General features: G+C 43.1%; 2 protein-coding genes across 2 annotated transcripts; both read right to left on the minus strand.

The window, feature by feature from the left end:
• Positions 1-7,726: 7,726 nt before the first annotated feature.
• LOC141011246 (olfactory receptor 52E4-like) lies at positions 7,727-8,674 on the minus strand. The gene has a single exon (XM_073484517.1). It carries the CDS (start codon positions 8,672-8,674, stop codon positions 7,727-7,729), a length of 948 nt encoding a protein of 315 aa, XP_073340618.1.
• Positions 8,675-18,664: 9,990 nt separating this feature from the next.
• Positions 18,665-19,576, minus strand: LOC141018119 (olfactory receptor 11A1-like). The gene has a single exon (XM_073493017.1). The coding sequence runs from the start codon at positions 19,574-19,576 to the stop codon at positions 18,665-18,667; it is 912 nt and encodes a 303-aa protein (XP_073349118.1).
• Between the last annotated feature and the right edge of the window lie 273 nt (positions 19,577-19,849).

Raw genomic sequence — 19,849 nt, forward strand, 5'->3', positions numbered from 1 at the left:
ACTAGGGAGTTGAAAAAAGGTAAAAAACAATTTAAGTAATGTATTGAAGTCTGTCCCATTTTTAAGACCGATAACCTTATGTCAGCAATATTCAGTGTTTGTTTTCTTGCGAATAAGTAAAGTCAATCTGTAAAGATAGTGCTTCTCTTGTTCAAAGAAAGACACTTGTAGGACTTCAGGACCGTTTTGGATTAACGTTATACTTTGCAAATGTTTATTTGACCCAAAGATCAGCTGAAACAAGTTGCTTACTGTAAGGAAAATAAGGAACAAGAATGTGAAAACATCTGCCAAGATTTTGGACATATCTGGATATAGTCACTGTGATAACTTAAACCCAAACTTGTTATAATTATCTTGTAATTATAGGCTGTATCATTGGGTGATGCTGCCTGATCTGCAGCTTCTGGGGCCACGTTCTGTTTTTTCTGATAAGCTTTCTTTAAGTAAATAAATAAGTCTGCTCTGTGGAGACGACATAAAGAGGACTTTATCTTGATCTTAATCCAGGGTCAAAGCATACAGGCTGTTGAATGTTGTACCTCTGAGGAAAATTTGTGATTTTCAGCTTTTTATATCAATCTGACTTGATGCTAAAACAGTTGTACTGAGAATTAATGCTGATTATAAACATAGCAACATTTACCACATTTCTTAATATTTAACAGTAAGTCCGTGTTCTGGCTACATGTGAACTTTGAAAGGGCCCGACAGCAAATATATACAAAGAGACAAACAACACATCAACAGCATGAAACATTTTGGCAAACAAACCTGACAAAAAGCAGAGCTGGCTCATCTCTCGTCAGGGGGTTTGGTTTCACACTGAAGAGAGAACTGAAAATGAATCCAAAGATTCAGCCAGTTCAGAGTCATAATCTAACTTGCTTCAGATTTAGTGAGACAGACAAAAGAACGGGAATCTAAATATATAGCAGTATAGAAATTATCTGAAACAATTTGAATTGATCTGATTGTTGAAGAAATTCAGCTTTCAGGACTCAAATATAACCTGACGAGCTGCTCACAGTTCAGCAGGTTTCACCTGTAGTTGGTGTTTGGGAGTTCATCACTTAATGTGTCCTGTCTGCAGCTGTTGACTCTCCTCCATCCAGCTGTCCCTACTGAACACTGAATCAGCACTTTAATATCCTCCGTCTGATGCTACCATTGGTTGAAGAGTCAGAGAAGTTGGACGGAAAGTCACCACAGTGTCATGCAATCAAAAAAAAGTTCTTCCCAGTAAGGTTAAAGGACAGAACGGAGCCTGAATGACTCAACGTCGGAGTTGTTGCTACCTTGTGTACACAGATTTGTAATTTGTTCTGACAATTCTTCCCTTACATTTACAAAATTTCACTCAGATTAGTTTTTATAACTTCTCTGAGGTGAAGTTGTTGTTGGTCCTCATGGGCGTAGGTTTCTATATAGATGGTCGTGACATGTCACAACCAATGTTCGAGGATTGCAAAATAGTCACTACCAATATTTGTCTGCTGCTGAGCCAGTAGTAACGTTAGTGAGTGGTAGTAGTGAGCATCTTCCAAACTGTGTCCGCTACTTGAAATGGATAAGAGGAAGAAACAGCTGAGAAACAGCGATTAAAAAGTTGAAGTCTCTGGAGGTGGAGGCTGCTAAATGTGCGAAGTTGACGGAGCTTTTTGGTGCCGGGACCAGTGACACCGACCCGCCAGCAGCCACAGGTGCTGCTGCGCCGGGAGACGAGGGAGGAGGACCTGACGATGATGAGCGAGTGGAGGCAGACAGGGTCAGTAACGTCAGCCTGGGGCTGGCTCGGCTAAATGTTTGAGACATGTCCAAAACAAAGTAAAAAACGTTTTTACATTGAATGTGATGCGACCTCACTAACTGCATACTGATGAACGCAGCTGCCGCTAATGCTAACGTAGCTGCCGCTAATGCTAACGCAGCTGCCGCTAATGCTAACGTAGCTCCTCAGGGACTGAAGTCGTTATTTTCTAACTTTGACAATCTAACATGTGGCAGCACATCAGCCCAGAGTTAAAGGGCTGTGACTGTTGGTAGTTGTGGTTGATTTTGTTCAAATACGCCGAATTGTGATATTATGGGTTATTATTGTTCAGATGATTTAGCTAAGCTAGCTAACAGATGCTAACGTCAGCGGTCTCTTGTTGCCATAGCAACCGTAAACATTCACGTGGCCTGATGAGCTGTAAACAGAGATACAAAACACAAGTAAACCTATAGCAAATAATAAATTTAATTTGCAATATTTACCATTGAATTTATTGTAATCTTTCAATTCATTTATTGTTTACTGAGGTGATAACTATCTAATAGGTATAATTTGTGTGTAAATGTGTTACTTTTACTGTAGTTTTCAAATGGCTGTGTATAGTGTTAGTGTATAGTCTTGAGCATTTTCAGGTCACAAAGATCTGGCTTTTTTGCATTGGGAAACACTAGTAAAGTGTCCTAATGAAAACACGACAAAGCCATTTGACTACCTTGTTCATAAATGATGGTGTCAGGACTTTTTTTTATGACACACACACTTTCATTGATAGGAATACTTGGTTTTGAGGAATGACCTCTATTTTGAGCATGTGACATGCTTTTGCAGGTTATCAACAAGGTTTTGCAGTTTGTACTAATTGTTTTGAGAAATGCACCAACTGTTGTGCAAATGTAAGTAATGATGTGAGAAAAACTCCACCCCGTCTCTGGTTTTGGGTTCTTCCCGTTAGTCTCGTCCCACCCCTGGTCATAACATAACTTCTGTTGTGATTTGACACTATAATGAACAAAGATTGATTGGTTGATTGCTATAGCTGTCAGTTTTAGTCCTTGAGTTCATAGCTACGTGCTTTATTTGTTAACTGCTATCAAGGAATATGACTCTCCTTTGTAGTATGTGTGAGAAAGGACGCCACGAGATTTGTGGACTTCTTCGTGGTGTCCGCTGATAATATAGTGGGCTGGTCTGGACAGAAAATGCCAGAGCTGAATTTTTGTCCCAGTCCACCCCTGGTAATGTCACTACCAAAGCTGAGACCAAACCTACGCCCTTGTTGGTCCTGCAGTCAGTTATGGAGCAGCACCCACTGTGTTACTGGCAGATTAGCAGCAATGCTTCTGTGTCAAAGTACACGCAGATGAACAAAATCATTACCTCAAAGTTGTGCCAGTAATATAATTATTACATGACTTGACCCAAGTCATAGTTGAGTCGACACATTTGAGGACTTGAGACCTGCTTGGCTAACACTGATAGACTCAACTTGACTCTGACTTGATATTAATATATTATATAATATATAATATATTAGCTTAACTTGGAATACAAATAGGTGACTTGACTTTTAAAAATCTAATATTTGCATACTTTGCGATATTCAAAAGTTCCTTTTTTTTTTTTAAACATGATTGGCTGATTTTCAGTACAATGTGCGCAAACCAGGCAACCAAATAGGAAGCAGCAGTCCAGCTGAGGCTGCTAACACATGAAGCAGATATCATGGAAGACCTTCATCAAAAATAATAAAACTTGGTTTCCAGGATTGTTCAGAATCAGAATCCTTTTATTGTCATTGCACAAGTGTACAACGAATTTCTAGCAGCATCCAAGTATTAACACAAACATAAAATAAAGTAAAAAGTACAAGGTAAGTAGTGCAATGTAAGTATAAAAATATAAATAAATATGTGCAGTGGTGCAGGTTGTAAGTATGTACAGTAAAATAGTCTTTACAATAATAGGGAGGGGGCATCCGATGATCTTCCGTGCTGTCCTGACCTCTCTGGAGCCTCTTCCTATCTGCCTCGGTGCTGTGGGAGAACCACACCGTGATGCAGTAGGTTAAATGCTCTCGATGGTGGAGCGGTAGAAAGTCACCAGCAGCTTCTCGCAGATGTTACAGCTGAGGTGTTTGCAGACCAGGAAAGGCTAGCAGAGATCACGGTGCTCAGGAAGGTGAAGGTGCGGGCCCTCTCCACGCAGTCGCCGTGTATGTAGAGGGGAGATGGATCTGTCCTGTGTTTCCTGAAGTCCAGGATGATTTCTTTGGTCTTTGTGGTGTTCAGAGACAGGTTGTTCGCTGAGCACCACTCAGACAATTTCAGGACCTCGTCCCTGTAGGCAGACTCATCTCCCCCCGTGATCAGTCCCACCACCGTCGTGTCGTCTGCGAACTTAAGGATGGTGTTACTGGAGTGGGCGGTCTACAGTCTGTGGTGTAGAGGGTGTAGAGCAGCGGGCTCAGCACACACCCTTGTGGGGAGCCCGTGCTCAGTGTCCGGGTGGAGGAGAGGTGGTGTCCCAGTTTGACTGTCTGGGGTCGGTTTGTGAGGAAGTCCTTAATCCAGGAGCAGGGGAGTGGGGGCAGTCCCAGGTCCAACAGTTTGCTGACCAGGATGTCAGGGATGATAGTGTTGAATGCTGAGCTGTAGTCAATGAAGAGCATCCTGACGTAGCTCTCCCGGTGTTCCAGGTGGCTCAGCGCGGTGCGGAGTGTGATGGCTATTGTGTCCTCTGTCGACCTGTTTGCTCTGTAAGCGAACTGGTGAGGGTCGAAGGAGGGGGGGAGCAGGTCCTTATGTGGTTTAGGACCAGCCGTTCCAGGCACTTGGTGATGATGGGTGTGAGTGCAACTGGGCGGTAGTCCTTGAGGCTGACGGTGGTTGATTTCTTCGGTACTGGGATGATGGTAGCAGACTTCAGGCAAGCTGGGATGGTGGACTGTGTCAGGGAGAGGTTGAAGATTGTGGTGAAGACCTGCAAGAGTTGTGCAGTGCAGGCCCTAAGCACCTTCCCCGGAACACAGTCAGGTCCAGAAGCTTTCCTGGGGTTCACCCTGCTTAGCATCCATTCCACCTCCTGTGCCTGCACAGTCAGTGGTCGGGAGCTGGAAGCTGGATGAGGCTGGGGTGGTGTGGCTGCGGACTGTTGGGCAGGGGTCTTGAAGCGTGCAAAGAAGGAGTTCAGCTCCTCCGCTAGTGCGATGCTCGAGTCCGCGCCTGTGTTGGTCTGTCCCTTGAAGTTGGTAATCTGCTGGATTCCCTGCCACACCTGCTGATTCCTCTCTTCAGGTCAGCTCTGGCAGCACTGTATAGTTCTCTGTTTCCAGACCTGAAGGCGGTGTTGCGGTCTTTGAGGAGTGTCTTGACCTGGCTGTTCATCCAGGGCTTCTGATTGGGGAACACTCGGATGCGTTTATCCACTGTTACGTTCCCCACACAGAACTTGATGTATGATAGTACAGCCTCTGTGTGTACCGTCAGGTCCTGATGTTCAAAGACACTCCATTCAGTGTGCTGGAAACATTGCTGTAGTTGAGGAAGCGCATCATCAGGCCAGGTCGTGATGGTCCTGGTCACTGAACAATCCACGGAGCACCCGGTGACCTCGCTATGGCGTTTGGAATGTCATAAGATCAGCTCGACTCTACTGATATTGTCGATCTGATGCTATGACCGATGTCCAGTAGCTCCTGGTGACTGTAGACGTAGTTTCTGAGCAAAAAGACATACGAAAAAACAAAAGAAAAAGAAAAAACCCGGAGCTGCGAGCTGCTGCATCTGTGCGCGCCGCCATCCATCCAACATCTTTCACAGTTGATGAAGAGAAGATCGGTGTGTGAGATCAGCAGGTCAACAATCAGTGACAACTACTACATCCATCTTCGTCCATCGCTACAGAACCCACAAAGAAAGGTACGTACAGTAAATGTGTCTGTTTTTTTGTCAAACATTAGCGAGTAAGCTAACGGTAAGCCTCAGCTATGACAGACTTGGCTGTGTGTTGGTTTTGCATTTTATCGAGAAAACGTTTGGTGTATGTTGTAATGTAGAACACAATCGGGGGAATTGATTCAGTGAATATAACCAGTTGAATGATGTGGGCACATTAGACGCTACCAGAGCTGCTCATGATTAAATGGTTACAGGCGTAACATGAGTCTTCTCATGACATGCCATTATACCCCTATCTCTGCTGTTTTAAGCACCTCTTTGACCCAGGATTAATTTGAATTGTGTACTCGCTCTGTTACAACTGTATGCTTATAATGCATCATGGTCATTGCTCATAAGAAACGGCTGTGTAAGAGCAGGTAAAGGTTGCGGTAATGGTTTGTTTTTATTGCATTATAAATGCAATAAATACATTATAATTATTATAATTATTGTATTATATTTGTATTATACTGTTTTTTTCTTACTTGCTCCTTTAACAGTTCAAAATAGATTTATTCTACTTCAATTCTGAGACACTGACTTCTTTGCTGTGCAGGAAATTGTTCACTGGCTCCTGTCTTGTTTACAGTTTATATTAACAATGTATAACACCCATCTTTATGCAGATGATAGAGTTCTTCACTGAGACTGAATTGCCACAGATGATCTAACAAGCTGCCACTCTTTAATTCGAAATTAGTCTTAAATTTCAACAAGACCAAATATATGATATTCAGACATAGAAGTAAGAATCTTCATGTCACATATAATTCAATGTACACAGAACCACATGGGTCATTGTAGGACCATTATATTAACCCCCTGCCCCCCCAACAGGAGCCTCCAGACGACCAGGTTGTCCAGATGCCTAGGATGAAAGACCCTCATCAGGGTTGAGTCCAAGACGTGGGAGTGCGGACTCCACAGCGTTTCTCAGGACCATAACCTTTCCAATCCACCAAGTACTGCAGACCCCGGCCGCAGGCAGCGCATGTTCAAGTATAAGCAGGATGGTCATCAATGATCTGCTCATGTGGAGGGTGACTGGTAGGAAGACAAACGGCTGAAAGACTCTGGCTTCAGCTGAGAAACATGGAAAGATGGCTGGCTCCTGGTCCTGGATAACTTCAGTAACTGTATCTGGATTAATGATTCTTTCCATCTCAAATGGACCAATGAAACGACATGAGAGTTTCTGGGACGTAGTTGGAGGCTGGATCCAGTTGCGGTCTACAATGCGCTTGTTGTTGGCAGCTGTTCTGAGCAAGGCAGCACAAGCCTTTCTCCACATTTGCGACGGCACCAAAGGTGGATCTGGACGGAGGGCACAGAAATCTCTCCATCTTAGGCTGGGAACAGTGGCGGTTGGTAGCCTAGAGAGCTCTTAAAGGGGACATGCCAGTAAAAGAAGAGGGGAGATAATGATGTGCATACTCAACCCAGGCTAACTGAGTGCTCAAGGAGGGGTCCTGGTCGGTCCACTCGTTTGGCCATTGGTCTGGGGGTGAAATTAAGAGAAGAGGCTGACAGGGGCACTGAGAGATGGCAAAATGTTTCCCAGACTAGTGGCGCTTGGGAAGGGTGAAAAAGGCAGATGGTGAGGTTGACTGTGTTACCCTCAGAGGGAAGAAGACCAGAAACAGAGTCAAAGGCAATGTGAAACCAGGGGCAGAACAGGCAAGAGACAAGAGCCCCTCAAGCATCTCGGATGAAAGCATCAGCCGCCATATTAGGAAATCAGAAGTCCCGCTTAAGGAGAGACTGAGAGTGTGACCAATTCCAGCATGGCAAGAGAACCAGGAAGAGTAATCCCACTCAATCACAGCGCTGTCTGATGTGTCATCCTCAATTTGACCTTCATCTAAACAAAGGTTGAATAAATTAATGAATCAATAATTTCTAATGTACCACGAGTGTCTTCATTTTTGTCATCAGGAACTTTCAATTTATGTTTGGCTTTCCTCAAAGAAATGGATTTAAATATTATAGAGTCATTTTACATTACAGATTCTTATGAATGAGGCACAGTTCGAACAAAGTGACAGCATGTCAGTGTCTTCAGGATCTGCTGTCGAATCTCAGTGGTTCTGATCCCATAAATGATTGGGTTGAAACAGCTCGGGAACAGCAGATACATGGTGCTGGTAAACACCCGAATGGCTGCAGGAAGACCGTTTCCGATCCGGTACGACAGGAAAGCAACAAGTGCAATGGTCAAGCTGACAGTGATGACCATGATGTGGGTGATGCAGGTGTGAAGCGCTTTGACCCCTGACCTGCCGGACTTGAACACAGAGCTGAATATCACCACATAGGAGGCAGAAATAAAGATGAAGTCTGCCACTGGAGTTAAGAAAATTGTCAGTAACCCCACCAGGTTGTTGATGGCTGTACTTCCACAGGCCAGCTCCACTAAGGCCATGTGCTCACAGAAACAGTGGTTCATCACATTTCCAGCACAGAATGACAATGTTCCTGCCAGACTCACAAACAGTGTGATCAGGAGGACATTTCTGACCACAAGCGGGATTATAAACTTGAGGAATTTGGGTAAAGCCATGTGTTCATGGTAGTAAAGTGGTGTGCAGATGGCAAAGTAGCGGTCCAGTGCCATCCATACAAGCAATGTGGACTGAAAAGTTCCTATAAAGTGAATGAAGTGCATCTGAACCAGGCAGCCAATCAGAGAGATTCCCCTCCAGTCAAACAAGAAGCTCAGCAGCATGTTGGGGACGAAGAACAGCGGGAGGCTCAGGTCCACAAAGGCCATGCCGGCCATGAGGATGCACATCGGTGAGTGGAGGCTCCTCTGTGAAATGACGACGTACAGCAGCAGGGAGTTGGCCGACAGTGACACAATGAACATGATGAAGAAGGGGATGAAGAGGACGGGCCTCAGCGCTCCGAGTTCACTGAAACCATTGAGGATGAAGTGTTTGTGTGAGGAGACGTTCTCCATCCTCCCTCCTCAGAAAACCTCCTTGTTCAATTTTAGTTGAATCAGCCTGAAAACAGAGGAGGAGATTTGAACATTTAACCTCACAACACAGTGGAGTATCTGTTTCTTTCTAGTAATAAAAAATAACTTCAGAAATGATTCTTCTGTTAACAAACAAGCAGGTCCATTATGGAAATCAAACAACAGGACTGGAGCCTGCTTTGACAGATGTACTGTAACTGTACAACATACAAAACTCTTTATTCTTTGACCAACAATTCTGAACTGATATCACTGAACCAGACATGGAGTTATGATATGAAGAAACAAAAGCACAATATTAAGAGTGTACAAATAACATCAGCAACATAAAATAATAATAGTAAGTTGAAACGTGATAGATGTTTTGTATCAACAATGTTTGACAACAAAGTGGAAAAAAGGAGCATAATGATCAGTTGAAAAATCACATAATGCTGATTTTAATGTTCTACTCAATGATGTTAATCATATGTGAATATAACTGTCACACATTGACAGATGGCTGATTGGCCTTTTGAGGGGTTTCATCTGTTTAGGAAACAACATTGCATTAATAACGCGATCATCTGGTCTATTACTGAGCATAAAAAACACAAACAAAAAACCCAACACATCTACTGTGATAACGGAAGACCCAAACTGTAGTTTTACAGTTTGTAAAGACCTCTGAGGAACATTTGTGATTATCAGCTTAATAAATAAATGTACATTTACTACATTTCCTAATATTAAACATGTGTCTGTCTTCTGGCTACATGGGAACTTTGAAAAGGGCTTAACCACAAATATATGACAAGAGAAAAACAACACATCAACAGCATGAAATATTTTGGCAAACAAACTTGCCAAAAAGCGGCGCTGGCTCATCTCTCCTCAAGCAGTTTGGTTTCCCGCTGAAGAGAAACCTGACAACACAATGGAATTAATCCAAAGATTCAACCACGTATTCCAGGTTCAGTGAGACATAAAATCATCAGAATAAATATATAACAGTATAGAAAATGTATGAAACAATCTGAGGTGAGATAAACTCCCACCACTGTCTAATTGTTCCTTTAATTTGAAGGAAATCTGATTTCAGGACAAACATAAAGAGTTAAATCTGACGAGCTGCTCACAGTTCACTTCTGTAGAAATCAGCCGGTTTCCATCCAGACTCATCCAACTGTCCCTTCTGAACACTGACTCGGCACTTTAATACCCTCCGTCTGACGCTGCCATTGGTTGAAGAGATAAACAAGTCGGACTGAAAGTCACCACAGTGTCATGCAATCAAAAATAAGAAAATGTTGAAAACACTTTTGAGAGATTCAGAATTGTTGCCCTCCGGCCTTATTGGCATCCCAGCCCAATCCATGGAGGCCCTGCTATGAATTTGACTTGGCTCTGACCTGTTGAGGTGTGGACACAGGAACTCTGGGGGTGGTTTTTTGTTGTCTGGCACCAGATCGTTGGACACATATACTTTGATTCCCCCTTTTTGAACCAAAGCAAACCAAGGGCTGGTTCTGGGCTGGTGCTAGTGCTGGTTTAAACCTGTAAACCTTTTGAGAACCAGATTGCTTTTCCATGAGAGCCACCGTAGAGTCACATCATTCGGTCATTGTATACATCTCCAATTTTCCAGTGCCGCAAGGAACACCTATGGTGGACTACATCAACTCTCTACAGTCGTCCTCCTGGCTTTGCATGCCTACATCCAAACATGACTGGTCCTTCGACCACTGTTGCTTCGATTAGTGAAAATAGTTTAAATCTTTTGTTTATTCTCTCATGGATAAGTTAGAACACGCTACACTAACTGGTTGTTAAAAATGTTTGTCACAGGCTGTTTCAGTTGGTCCTTGGTCACAATAACCTGCCCCCAGCCCCAGCCTTAATCAGTTCTTTGTTCTAGACCGGAAAAGTGTTATTGCCCCTTTGGAACCTTTTGCCCAGATGGAGGCTGGTTCTTTGGCTGTCAAGACACAAAGAAGTGGTTCCAGATTAGGCACTGGCTCCGAACCAGCAACTGAACTGACTCGTATGAGTCCTGTGGATTGCAAAGTGGGGGCCTCCATGGGTCAGACTTGTTCAGGTTCAGTTGGCTTCAAAACTTGGGAGGTTGGAGGCCAGGTCGATGCCTTCAGCTCTTTGTCACATTCTTCAGACCATTCCTCAGCAGTTTTTGTAGTGCACGCAGGGTGCATTACCCTGCTGGGTGTAGGGTGCTGACACCAGGGAGCGCCACTGCCGGGCTTGGTCTTCAACATGGTGCATCCAGAAAACTTAATAAAAGTCAACGATATTGCTCAAATGAAGCAAGGTAGTGAATTACCTTGTAACAACTTAATTACACAAGCATTACCATGGCAACCTGTGGACTTGTTGCTGCTCCTGAACCTCAATATCATTTACTTATTGTATTGCAAAATCATCCTATGTATTTGATCCGACTGTGAAGACTTCAAACTGTGCACAAGACATGATGTAGGACAACTGTCTCGTCAATGTTATTCCTTCACCGTCGAGCCACTCTGCAGGGGATCTATGGGTCAAGGAAGAAGGCATCCACCAATACCTGAGTCTCCACTTCCTTTAACTGTGGTATCATTAGTTTCTGATAACAACAGCCTGTGTTATCAGAAACTGATGTTACCACAGTTAACAGCAGTGGCATCCTGAACTGAGGTTGTGACTACCTGTGGATAGACATACAAGGCCTGTCTTGAATCACAGTTGCCTGGCTCCCTCCATCATTATATGGGACTTCTGAGAAAATGTCCTTCAAGAGCAGGGGCCATCAACTTCATTTTTCCAAGGGCTAGATTTTCTCCAAGCAAACACTGTTGGGGCCGAACTTTCAAATAAAAACAGTGTGGAGGAAGGGAGAGACCGGCCTTAGCTGGCCTAAAACACCTTTCTGAAGGCTGTCGATGCTTCTTTTTGTTCTGCTATCAGTTATACATTTGTTTTTCAGTGTTTGAGGAAATTGGTGTGTGGCATGAGTGTGTGTGAAAAGTGTCAATTATGTGAAATTCATAGTCAATGTGTTAGAAGTCCTGCATTTTTTCCAGCCCCCTTTTTATTATTTCACTAATAGTCTTTGTGATGGATGGGAAGCTTTGTTGGGCATGTGGTGACCAGTAAATCAATCAATCATTGTTTTCAGGCCCTCTGAGACCTGGTGTTTTTTCTGGGTTGATTTCATCTTAAAAGAGGGTGTAAATTATGTTTTGGTGTTCAGATCAGGTTGTGATCTCTGTGATCACAGCAGACGAGCTGCATGGAGACATCTGATGTTTAAATCATCTCCAGCTGCTTCAGCTGTTCAGCAGAACGCTGCAACTCTGTTTTACTGTGAAGCTCCAGAAATGTTCTGTGGACTACGAGACTTCACCTGACTTTATATCATCGGGAGGAGATGATGACTGAGCCTGACTTTATATCATCAGGAGGAGATGATGACTGAGCCTGACTTTATATCATCAGGAGGAGATGATGACTGAGCCTGACTTTATATCATCGGGAGGAGATGATGGCTGAGCCTGACTTTATATCATCAGGAGGAGATGATGACTGAGCCTGACTTTATATCATCAGGAGGAGATGATGGCTGAGCCTGACTTTATATCATCAGGAGGAGATGATGGCTGAGCCTGACTTTATATCATCAGGAGGAGATGATGGCTGAGCCTGACTTTATATCATCAGGAGGAGATGATGGCTGAGCCTGACTTTATATCATCAGGAGGAGATGATGGCTGAGCCTGACTCTATATCATCAGGAGGAGATGATGGCTGAGCCTGACTCTATATCATCAGGAGGAGATGATGGCTGAGCCTGACTCTATATCATCAGGAGGAGATGATGGCTGAGCCTGACTTTATATCATCGGGAGGAGATGATGACTGAGCCTGACTCTATATCATCGGGAGGAGATGATGACTGAGCCTGACTCTATATCATCGGGAGGAGATGATGGATGAGCCTGACTCTATATCATCGGGAGGAGATGATGACTGAGCCTGACTTTATATCATCGGGAGGAGATGATGACTGAGCCTGACTTTATATCATCGGGAGGAGATGATGGCTGAGCCTGACTTTATATCATCGGGAGGAGATGATGACTGAGCCTGACTTTATATCATCGGGAGGAGATGATGACTGAGCCTGACTTTATATCATCAGGAGGAGATGATGGCTGAGCCTGACTTTATATCATCAGGAGGAGATGATGGCTGAGCCTGACTTTATATCATCAGGAGGAGATGATGACTGAGCCTGACTCTATATCATCAGGAGGAGATGATGACTGAGCCTGACTCTATATCATCAGGAGGAGATGATGACTGAGCCTGACTCTATATCATCAGGAGGAGATGATGACTGAGCCTGACTCTATATCATCAGGAGGAGATGATGACTGAGCCTGACTTTATATCATCAGGAGGAGATGATGACTGAGCCTGAACATTTATGTATGTTATGTATCAGTGAACAACATCATTGCATCTCTCCGAGCCTATTTTAAAGCCTTTTGTACTTAATGTTGGCACATTTATGTTGGTGTTTTCCTGTATGTCCTGTCCATTCAGCAGGAGAGAAAACTTCCACCAGAAATCAAAACTAAAGAACAAGTTGGATAACACTGATAACACATTACATCACCCAATTAAAGGTCACATTATTTTCTCAATAGGTCACAGATCTTTAATTGTTGACAGTGTGATGTGTGGTGGACGGAGAGAGGTCAGCGGGGGACTCTGATGTGTGATTTCATCATGTTTACTGTTTCATTTCTCAGTAATGAGTCCCGACGGAGCTCCTCTCTTCATCAGCAGCAGCTATTTTCATCTGTAGCACAACACAATGCTCGACCGTCTGTGTGGACACTTGGACACCCTGGAGACTCCAACCAGCTTCACTAACGGCCCATTAACACGCTCTGCCTCGCAGGGAATCGTGGGAGGACGCTCTGCTGTCGCCAGCAGCTTACGCTCCTGTGTAGTGACCACTGGAAAGACAATGTTTTGTTTTGCTGTTTGTCCCACAGGAGCCACCACACAAATGGCCCACACAGGAAGCCCAAAATGTATCAGAGATATTTAGGGTTAAAGGGCCATTACAGGATTCAGTTTTCATGTTTTTGACTTTACTTCTCTTTCCCTTTATAACCAATAATGACACAAAAAGAGGATACTGATATCGTACAGACAGACTGTAGCGTCTCTCCCTGCCCTCTGTACCACAATGCAGGCAGGCAGGAGTGACAGCGGTCTACTACGGTTGCAGGGACGCTTTCTGTCTCTGAAACTTGCTTGTGATTCCTAATATAGTGCCACAGGAATGTGTCCTAAAACCCTTATATAAGTTGGCATTTTGTCTCTGTAAGTCAACGGGTTTTTGGTTAGATGCCTGAAATAAGGTCTGTTGTTTTCACGTTTTGTTCTACTTCATAAAAATACGTCAGTGAATACCCCACAGTTTAATTATAAAGCTGTTCCGTGTGTTAAAAACGGTTAGCGGTTGCTAACAAGTGTCTAAATGAGACTACAGAGGTTGTCGGGGACATTAAACGTCCTCACAGCGAACACGGAGACTCATCTGCTCACTAGTCCGTCTTTACAGGCCACTTTAGTTACACACTGTTCTGACTCTGACTTTACAACTCGTACATTGATCAGTTTATAGAAACCTGGATAGTAATTGTGCAGTAAGACGCTCAGTGGTGGAGACGTTTAAGTCATGTGACCGTGATGTCGTCTGTTTGTAGCCTAGCATTAGCTTTTTACTGCTACACATTTAATTTGTGTTCATCTGTTGAGATTAGCTTGATGAACAGAACCTGGAAGGATCATAAACTTGTGTTTAACACACACATTATTTTCTGTCATAATGAAAATCAAATTAAAAAATCCCACAGAGGGAACCAGGGCCATGCTAACTTCAGGGTTGAACTACAAAAGTACATCAGGGTTGTTTTGGTGTCCTGAATTAGGCTATGATGTCTGATCAACCAAACGTATTCATCTCAATCATGATTACTGATTAGACATAGTTTTTATGACCTGGACTTCTGCATTGATGTCACTGAATGCACAAACTTCACTGATAACGAATCTCACTCCAACCTATTGAAAAGGTTGGCCTAATTAAATACATTTCAACGTAAAGAACAATAATCTACCATGCAAATGCACATTTTACATCATGTGCAAGTCTCACAACAAACTCCTCTTTACAAAGATAGGGGTCTTTTACAAGAACAGCTTGACTTTATCCTGATGTCTTTTTGCAGGTTAGGGTTAGACAAGTTCAAGTAATATTCGCCAAAAATAAAACAACAAACAGCAGCCTTCACTGATTCAACAATAAACAACTAAAGATAGAAATTCAGTTTCTCAAATCTGTCCAGAGTGAACCCTCTTCACAAACAAATCAATAAAGGATCTCTGAAAAAGAAAATAAACCAACTTGAGTTTCCTCTGGTACCAGTCAGCTGATCGTCTTCATCACACAGGAGAATCAGGAAGCTTTTTTGATGTCATTTTCCACGCCAACGGTCAGATGTATCAAAAGTGAAATGACCGTGGAAATGTGCGGTGCCCCACGCCAGCTTCATGGCTGGCGTACGCACGTTTCTACAGCTATTGTTCCTTTGGCGACACGTTGAGGTGATGCTGGGAAACTGTTAATTATGTGAAAACAATTAGTCCTCAGAGTAATGTGCACATCAGAGACACATTAATGGACAATTAACACACACGTGTTTGCAATCATATGGATGGATATAAAAGCATGCGCAAAGTAATGAAAAAATGGCATTAACAATGGCAGCCTTGGCCTTGTTAGAAGACATCGCAAATGGTAATGTCAGACGTGAGAGGGTGTTTAGAGAACGGGAAGATCCGTTGGCAAATGACGACAACTGGCTCATGAGTCGTTTTAGGTTGCCGAGGCCGTTGTTACTGGATCTGAATTGGGATCGTAAGAATGTCATCCAGGTACATCAAATTCCCATACAATGCTGTTGAACAGGCCAACATTAAAGCGCAATTTGCAGCAAGAGCCGGTGTCGGTAATGTAATCGGAGCTATTGACTGCACACGTTGCTATAAAAGCGCCATCACAGGATGAATTTGTTTTTGTCAACAGGAAACATTTTCATTCAATTAATGTTCAAATAATATGTGATGCGCAAATGCAGCTCACCAACATCGTGGCATGGTGGCCTGGTTCAACGCATGACTCGTTCATTCTTACCGATAGCATGGTTGGTAACAGGCTGGAGGCTGGCACGGTGCGCGATGGGTGATTAAATAATGTATCCGTTTAATTGCGCCCCGAATGTAAACCAGCACAATGCCCATTTGGGCACGTGCATTCAAATATATGCATTTGTTTTTCCCTGGTGAAAATAGAGCGACAGAGCTATCTAACAAGCCCTTTATTGTCTCCTTGTGTTCAGTATTTGTGTCAATAAACGCGTGCGTAAAGTTGGAAATGTCACACTGCAGTAGCCACGGCGCACTTCTGCAGTCATTAATATAAGTGCGATCAGTCTTGTCAATCCTTGTAATGAAGTTGTTTTGTCCTTCTGTTTGTTTCCCACTAACGGTAGCATATATATATATATATATATATATACATATATATTTCTTCTTCTTATTATTATTATTTTTTGTTTTTTTTTCAGTGAGTGTGCGCTCCTCCGACAACACAGCGTTCACTGCCTCACACACAAGCTCCCACTCACATTTCTTTTTTTGGTGTTTATCCCTGACGAGAGGCTACCAAATGATACAGATCTTCGTGTCTCGACTTCATTTAATAGCGTTTCGAGCTCAGACTCGGTGAAGTTGCGCTTCTTCCCTTTACTCATGGTGTAAATCTGATGGTGCAGAGAGGGGAATCCCCGGTGCAGGCCCTATTTAAATTAATTTGCATATTTAAAAGGGGGCGTGGACAGGGAGGGGTTTAGCACTTCTACATGTGCGCTCAATTCCACGTTGATTGGGATGTACAAAGGAAAAGTGCTTGGATCCATGCGTACGCACACTTTGATACATCTGATTTTTTTTGTGCGTACGACAGTTTCTGGATTCTAGCGTACGCCATGTTTCAGTAGGAAATCCACGCAAGTCTTAGTACATGAGGCCCCTGATGTTCAGCTCACACATCAGATCCTGGGAAATGATGGTGCCCAGGAAGCGGTTGGACTCCACCTTTACTTTCTGCCCGTAAGCAGGAATCAGATGGACCATGACGTGGTCAGAGTGGCCCAGTGCAGCACGGGGATGGCATGATAGGCACCACTGACTGTGGTGTGACAGTGATCCAAACATTCCTCTCTCTCATCAGACATTTAACAAACTGTTTGTATTTGGGAAGTTTGTGGTTGATGTGTCCTTTGTTAAAGTCACCGAGGACAATAACTAAAGAGCCCAGGTGTGTCCACTCCACGCACAGTATCTGGTTTGAGCTGCGCGTCCTGCACGTTGACCTGGAACGTTAAAACCGACCAGAATGAATGAAGCCAACTCACGTGGGGAGTAGAAGAGTTTACAGTTAATGAAAAATGATTTCAGAACAGGAGAACAGTGCTGCAGGATCACCATCACAGCATTGCACCAGCCACCGTTGATATAAAAACAGTAGCTACAGTTCCTCCAGTCTATTGCACAGTGAGTGAATGTTGGACAGGAATATACCGGGCAGTGAAGTCCGGTGTCTGCGCTTGTGAAGACTCGTCCTCCTGTCCTGCATGAGCAAAGGGCAACTTTAACCAGAATGTCCAATAATTCCACTGTTGAACAGAGAAAAGTCGGAAACAAGTCCGCTGGAGTTGTTCCCCTGATGTTCATGAGCTCTTCTCTGAATTAATCTGTGACGCTGTAGGCTAACACTAAGCTAGCTGCAGGCTAACACTAAGCTAGCTGCAGGCTAACACTAAGCTAGCTGCAGGCTAACACTAAGCTATCTCAAAGGCTCAAAGAAGAGACTAATCTAAGTGAGCCACCCTTCTAATCCTTTGGTTGGGAACACTAACGTTTTGTCTGTTTGTTGTTGTGTTTATAACACATACATGTATAATTGTGATCAGTAGTGATTCTGCAATTACCGCGGAAACTCCTCGGTCTCACCACGCCAGCTGTACAGCAGTGCTGCGCCGTGCTACACTCAAAACGCTTCTTTAACTAACTAGGCTTGCTTCAGCTCAGCCCATGCTCCACCTCTTTGCCCATTTTTGATTAGTCGGGAGTTAGGGGGAGTGAAGCACTGATGGGTGACATTGCGGTGGCTTTGTCCATTTTTTTCCCAATCAAGTGGCAAAGGGGGGAATGTCATGCACAAATCAGCAATAACAATAAAACATGAGCCAGTGAGCCAGTTAGCTACAGAGACAAAACCCTCGGTTTGAGGTGTGCCCTCTGAAAAATCTCCATTTGGAGGGTCATGTAGCATAACACTTCATCCTACACCTCTATCCCAACAAGAATCAGGACATCCTACACGTAGAGGTGAACGCACAAACCAGCGGGGTAGGGCTAAGAGGAGAAGGGGTGTATTGGGATTTGGCCTTGGATTGTTGTCATTCATCCTGAAAGAATGTTACAAATCATTTAATGATGATGTCACCTGTTCAGAGTATTTCTTTCAATTTTCAACTTGTACAAAAACATTCTCAACTCTGTAAAATGTGTAGTTCAAAGTCCTTAAGGAGAACTGGTGTCGGCTTTTATTTGCTTTAAGTATATGTGTTAGTTCAGATCAGATCACCGCTGTACCAGTGTAGGATCTCAGCAGATCAAACTAAAGAGTAGCAAAACTACATTTATACATACTTCTATAATTAGTAACAGTGAAGACAACTGGTCTGTTATCATAGTGCACAACTTTGTGATTACTATTGATGGAAATTATGTCCCTGTATTTACACGGCACAACAGGTTGAAAAAATAGAGTGTAGTTAAGTTTTTAATTTAGATCAGACTTTTACATATGACATGGATTTTAGACAGTTTGAGCCCATACATTACAGGGTTGAAGAGTGGAGGACATGTAAGAAAGTATAAAGATAAAAATATTCTCAACATATTGGGAACACTGTTCATATTAAACCTGCTCTGTAATATTTCAAAACAAGCCCCAAAAGAGAAGTTGAGCAGAGAAGCGAGGTGAGGTGTGCAGGTACTGACCGCTTTCTGTCTCGTCTGTTTAGAGCCGGAGAAACAAACTTTAAGGATCCTCATGTATGTGTAGAGAATTAAAGTTAGAGGACAAAAGACTGAGATGGCAGTAACAAAGAGTCCATAGATGTTACTGACTGTGGTGTCATAGCAGGCCAGTTTCACAACAGAGTGATAGTCACAATACACTTTGTTAATAACGTCCCCACACAGCTGTAAAGGGACAACCAAAGAGATTGTAACAAAATTCACAAGAAATATGAGTAACCATGTTGTAGCAATAAAGATTGCAACTTTGTTGTATGACATACGAGTGTTATATTGTAGAGGATAACAGATAGCAAGATATCTGTCATAAGACATGATGGCTAAGTTTAAATGTTCTATACTTCCATAAGAATACACACAGAAAATCTGCAGGTAACACAATGAAGCAGAAACAGTGTGAATGTCAGAGAGAATCTGAGTCAGAAGGAACGGAAACAACCCTGAACTACCAAACAGTTCATTTACAAACAGACTGCACAGGAACATGTACATAGGTTCATGTAAGCTTCTGTTCATACAGATAACCACAATGAGCAGCAGGTTGGAACAAATGATTAAAATGTATAGAGACAAAACAATTATGAAATATAAGTATTTCAACAGCCCAGTGTCAACGTAGGCAACAAGCGCCAAATATGAGAACTGTGTAGAGTTCATTGGCCTCCTTGTAACAGATGAAACAATGATCATGTTACAGTTTCCTGGATTAAAGCTGCACAACATGCAGCTGAAGCATCAAACACGCATAATAGAAGTCAGTGTAATAAAGTAATATTCTGTGTAAATGTCCTTATCATGGTCTTACAAACATACCCAGTGCAACATTTCCTATTCAAAGTCAATATAATGGTTGGTTGGTTGTTACAAAGGGGAGCTTATGACATTGTGTGAAACTTCGCATTCACCTACTGACCTGCTGTCATCATACTG

The sequence above is a fragment of the Pagrus major genome, chromosome 2, assembly GCF_040436345.1.
Source record: "Pagrus major chromosome 2, Pma_NU_1.0".
NCBI lineage: Eukaryota > Metazoa > Chordata > Actinopteri > Spariformes > Sparidae > Pagrus > Pagrus major.

Bases quoted from the DNA above. Each gene is read 5' to 3' on its own strand.
- LOC141018119 (XM_073493017.1), bottom strand. From the start codon at position 19,576: ATGAACTCTACACAGTTCTCATATTTGGCGCTTGTTGCCTACGTTGAC.
- LOC141011246 (XM_073484517.1), bottom strand. From the start codon at position 8,674: ATGGAGAACGTCTCCTCACACAAACACTTCATCCTCAATGGTTTCAGT.